The sequence below is a fragment of the Poecilia latipinna genome, unplaced genomic scaffold (genome assembly GCF_001443285.1).
Source record: "Poecilia latipinna isolate Pla-1442-1.1 unplaced genomic scaffold, P_latipinna-1.0 Scaffold1921, whole genome shotgun sequence".
Classification (NCBI taxonomy): Eukaryota; Metazoa; Chordata; class Actinopteri; order Cyprinodontiformes; family Poeciliidae; genus Poecilia; species Poecilia latipinna.
In genome coordinates this window covers 148,399-153,956 of record NW_015114537.1, presented here as the reverse complement: position 1 = coordinate 153,956, position 5,558 = coordinate 148,399, and the positions used below count along the sequence as shown (strand labels likewise).

The 5,558-nt window shown below is 38.2% G+C and overlaps 1 protein-coding gene across 1 annotated transcript in view; it reads right to left on the bottom strand.

The window, feature by feature from the left end:
• Nucleotides 1-557: 557 nt before the first annotated feature.
• The window catches only part of LOC106935166 (activating signal cointegrator 1 complex subunit 3-like), a gene marked incomplete at its 5' end in the record, with an annotated part of 151,765 nt that continues 146,764 nt past the window's right edge, over nucleotides 558-5,558 (bottom strand). Inside the window, 2 exons of the mRNA XM_015015506.1 lie at nucleotides 558-3,270; nucleotides 4,083-4,286. Of these exons, the coding sequence (XP_014870992.1) occupies nucleotides 3,112-3,270; nucleotides 4,083-4,286 (363 nt within the window). The remainder of the gene's footprint in view (nucleotides 3,271-4,082; nucleotides 4,287-5,558) is intronic.

The following is a 5,558-nucleotide window of genomic DNA, read 5'->3' as shown; positions in this document are numbered from 1 at the left end:
GATAAAGATCTAGTCCACTGTTCAACAGCCAGGACAAAAGTCACAGTACTGAGTCAAAATTGAAAGCCTTAGATTACGCTTTCACAGGGAGTGCTCCAGTACCCTTTTTTAAAAAACTGAACCTACCACCTCAGTCTACCTCTTCACAGGTGTTGTCTGGGTTTCCATGTGATACTTCACAGGTATGTCAACTATAACAGAGCTTTCAGAATCTCAGGGAGAAATCTAGTCCACTCCTGGGATTCTGTCTCTGAAGTACGTTTTTACTTCCATGATGATATCCGCCATAGTATGCAGACCAGATGTAAACTTGAATTTTAATCAGATCTTACTGTGGGCGCAGAGATATGCCTCACTAGTTCATTTGCACTGGATGGGAATTAAACTACTGATTATTGTTTAATGAAGAAAATGGATGTCTGTTTTTGACATCTCTGGTATTACAAATTCTCACGTGTGGAAGCAGATCTGTCCACACAACAGATTGCAGAGAGTAAACAATATTGTATATCTGAATGACAACATTTTATTGCATTGTTCCTTTTTCTTTTTTTTCGTTTTTTTTAGGTATTTTGTAGTTATTTTCACCATTTTCACATTCTTTGTTTCAAATAAGCAATAATATTCTGTAAAACCATCCAATCACTGCATTTTTCAGTTTCAGGTGTTTTTCAGGACTAAAATGAAGGTTGTAATACAAAAGAAGGGTACAAATTTAGCAAAGCAGCATAAAGTAAATATTGAAACGTGATAGATTTTACCATGTCAACACGGAGGCATTTCTGCCTGCCTGTCAAAGGCATGGTTGCTCCAGCCACTGTGTAGGAACCACAGTCCTACACATGTTGCCTTGAAGCTCTGCCAAGAACACTTTCTTGATAATTTGGTGACACCCTGACTTCGTCATTTTGTTTTAAACTTCTAAATTTGTCAATAATTGCCCTAAGTAATATATTTAGTTATCCATTCTCAAATGAAACTTACTGTTGCACAATCCTCCAACATATAATGTTGCAGTTTTTGCAGCTTTATCACCTTTTTAAACTGTGTAAGTGGTTAAACATGTAGCAGACAGCACATTCTAAAATGAACACCAAAAGGGCAAGACAGATAAAAATAGATGAAAATATATGAAATGTAGGGAACTTCAAAAAACACAAGAGCATAAAAAGTTAGAAGATTAGGGCATCTTGACAAACTTGCTCAGATATGTGGACAGAGATTTTAGACTGAATCATTTTCTAGAAATATGCTGAAACCAACATGTTAAAATGGTGAGATCACAGAAACAAAGTGAATGAAGAGATAGTGGTGTGCCATAGCGCTTCAGTCTGTCTGATTAATCATTCTCTGAGAAATCTTTTCAAATGCCTTTATAAAAAGGTAACTTTAAAACTCCTCCAGATTCATTCACAGACACCAAACCAAGACCCCTTTCCTTTGAATTGAATTATGAAAGTCTCATAAGGCTTATAGATGTCGTGTCTACGCTGTGCAATCATTTAAACTCCTTTGATATGCACAACTGCCCATCCACCTCAACAATATTCCAGGCTGAATAAACAGAAATTTATTTTACTAAAGGGAGAAAAGCCATGTAGATTTACATGGCTTTTCATGTCTTGGCATCTTCATAAAGAATTCATTATTTTAACAAATTCATAAGCTGTGTTTACAAATAAATAATCCCTCTATATTTTTATTATCATAGTTAATGTTTTTTTTATATTCTTACCACTTTTAGGACTTTTGTGTGACAGAAGATGGAGTGGGAAGCTATCTGTTCTTTGCACTTCCTTTGTCCATTATTATTGAAGATTTTTATGTTTTGAGAATGACAACAGACTTACTGTATGTGTTCACTGGGTAATTAGAGCACTCAGCCGCTTGTTATGATTCATGTCCTGTCCTATGCTGTGTTAAGCACTTGTTCAGCTCACCTGCCACACCTGATTGCTTACCTGTTCCACCTGGGCCTCGCCCTACTTAAACACCTCTCAGTTGCTGCCTCCTTGCCAGATTAGCGACAGCCACGAGCCAGTAGAGATCCAGCGTTTCCTTCCAAGCCTTCAGTGTTTTTACGACCCCTTTCTGTCCACGGATTTACCCCTCCTGCCAAGCCCTTCACGGATCCCTTCTGTTCTGGATTTCTGGACCCTGACTCAAGCTCTGCCTCACGACCACTGAATATTACCTGCCTCTCAAGCTAAGTTTGCTCTCTCTGTCCTCCTGTGTATTACCTCTGCCTGATTATCAACAAAGTCCCTGGGTATTGTGTTTTGGATCTCCTTGTGGAGATCTTCATTGCTTCCACAGAAGCCTGTTCTAACTGGTTTCCTGCATCTCCCTGTCGTCAAACCCTCAGTTCCCCTGCTCCACCCATCCACTGCTCTACAGGTCAGATAAGTTGAGGATTTCGAAGATGCCCCTCCTTTAGCTGTGCATCACCAGCCGTCTCCCCTCTCTCCTTAGTGTGTGTTTGACAACCTCTTCCTGAGCAGCAACTAGTATCTGAAAATAAATTAAACTTGTTTTTTTTCTTTGCGTACTCCTGTGTGTGGTTGAATTTCTGGGTCCCCACTGAGTGTCCTTACAGTCGCTATGTGATGTTTTGGCATTTATCACAGCATACTGAGGCAAATGGCCATAATGAAGAAAAACAGATTGCTTAAGTTGGTAGCAGATTGGATATTGTTCATTACATCACATCCTGTAAAGGGGTCACACCACCAGATATCCAGTTGGTGCAACACAGAGCTAAGCTTAAAATAAACATATCTGCATTTAACTAGCATTTGACTTCTAAAAAAATCAACTATGTGAATGAAATAAGAAATTTGTTTAATTAATGCATAATTCAAACATTGTCACTGACATTTTACAATTTTAAGATGCCTTTTTAATATTTTTACATTTTTACCGAAGAAGCAATCATAAATTCATCCTAGACCTGATAAGTCATATAGTGTTAAAGTGTCCAAGCTTTCAGAGCAACTTCAGCTGCCCATGCTTTCATGAAGCAGGCTTTTCTTTCTGGTTATTCTGTGTAGTGGTTTTTTTTAAATAACAGCCAAGGAAAAAGTCAAACAGATGGTCTGAACCTATGTGGGTCTATGACAGTGTATTTACCTGTGTTCGAAGGATCTCTCCTTTGGTTAACTGCATGTCTCCAGTGAGTTCTTTAACAATGATGCCCAGGGGTTCCAATCGCTTACTGAAGTAATTAGTCATCTCAGCTGCCAAGGCCTTCATTGGAGCCACATATACTATCTGCAGAGAGAGGAAGGGAGAGAGAGAAGTGTGGAAATAAATAGGATATATGTAGGAGTGCTAAGGTGAGCAAGGTAGAAAATGGAGGTAGAAGTTGGAAGGACACTGTGGTGATAATTGAGCAAAGAGAAGTAGGATCATTTGTTCCCTGGCAACCGGTACAATTCACAGTTCATGGAGAAATATTAAAACAGCTGCTTGCATGAGGAAAGTTTAATGGTTGATGTATGAAAAGTGACTATGTAATAAGAGTGTAAGATCTAAAGATGAACAAAACTGTTGGATGTGTTTGAATAAAAAATATCAATGGTAGAATATTTTAGAGGTCCAACACTGTGGGTTTCTGTGAAAACATAAGTTTTATAGTCACTAACTTTATTGTTACAGACCCAACTCACATTGAAATTGTTCATTTATTGTGCAGCTTTCTGAACTAAGAATCTATGTTGTAGAAAATAACAAAACCTCACCTATATCAAATAGTATTTGGGCTGAACTTCATTAGATTTAAATGTAATAAGACTGAGCTGGGCTTAAGTAATACATAATGCTCACCATTGTGTTGAAATGGATTGTTTGTATTAAATTAGTTGGATATAAAGATATTAGCCAAAATTTGTGGTTAGTTCCACTTTGTCTGAATTTCCTCTGAAACTTAGGGAATTAAGAGTTCATTTCTGACCCCACCATTCCTGCCTACTGTAGTGACACTTTACACCTGAATAAGTTAGTTTAGTCAACTCCTAAATCACAGCAACACCAACTAAAACAATATCTTGCTGATGTTTTAATGAGCAATATGAGGGTCAGACCTTAAATTCATCCTTTTTGATAACGCCACCAGGCTGTAGGTGCTGACGGATCTCATGCAGGACTGTCAGCATGGCGATGTTGGTCTTGCCAGCACCAGTCGGAGCGCAGATCAAAAGGTTTTCATTGGTGTTGTAGGCTGTCTCAAATACTAGAGACTGGATCCTGTTCAGACTCTTCATTCCCTTGAACACCAACTGTCCGACCTGAGCATAAAAATTTAGCAGAAGGATTAATAGAAGTCATGTGTGACTCAGGACAAAAAAAAAATCCACTTTAAAGATGATGACTATCATGATGATGATGGAACATTCAATTAGGAAAAAATAAGATCAATATAGTTATTTTTCCTATCAAACCTTCAGTTGTCACTGAAAGTGAAAAACATGTCTTTGCTGAGCAGTTTCCGCAGATCAGTTTAATGTAACTTCTTAATTTAAATGTAAATTAATAAATTCTTCCACTTTCAAATACTAAAATTATTGTTTTAATCTCAAATATAATTTTAAATGGGGAATGAGCAGAGAATGTCCAAGCAAAAAAAATAAATACATAAAAAATACAGGGTTCAATGACTGACGTAGTCACTCACACAGCTGAGTGGTTTTTAGCCAGTTTCCACTGGCACTAGATCTGGGCCAGCATCAACATTTTTTGTGAAAATGCCCCTACAGCCAGCCACCATTCAGTGATAAACCCACCCTGTATAGTCTACCATAGCAATTCTGCTGAAGCAAAATGCAGGCAAGTGATCTATGACAGTGTCAGTGTCTGAGCCAAAGTGTGTCTGAGGTGACTGTGCAGTGAGTGGGGCATTAAAAAGCACAAAGAGAAGAAAAGTGTATATGTTGGGATCAGCTGTCACTCAAACTGCCCTCCATCTGGCTTCACTATGGCAACAGAGTGTGGGTGATGGCCCTCAATCTTACCCTGCCTTTGATAAGCACAGAGTGTCACACACTCACACAATACTGTAAAAACACAAGCAAACAAGGTTCTTTCATTTCATTATGGAAAACACATGTACCACTCAGACACTTTTCCTGAAGAGATTATAAGATTTCAATACTAAAAATACTGTATATTATATGATAAAGACAAATGAGATGTCATTGATTAACAAAACAAGATCTTCACATTGCATATGAGCACTATCAAACAGATATCAAGGTTTCCCCCAGTGTATTATAGGCTTGGTGGCCCGCCATGCTTTACTACCCCCACCGCCAGGCTAAGCCTTTATTGTTTTTGGGGTTTTTTTTAAAGGAAAATAAAATGGGGGGGAAAAAAATTGCGTTTTTTTGTTTTTTTTTAAGCCGGATTGCTGGCGTCTCCGTTACTCTGAACGTTTCACTATCAGAGCAGATTTATTCCTAAAAGATATGGTTATAGAAGATATCTTTATAGTTTATGCATTTAGAGCATGAACTGATAAATCACCGCTGGCGCTTCTGTGCATTGCCTCGCGCGCTGTAGCA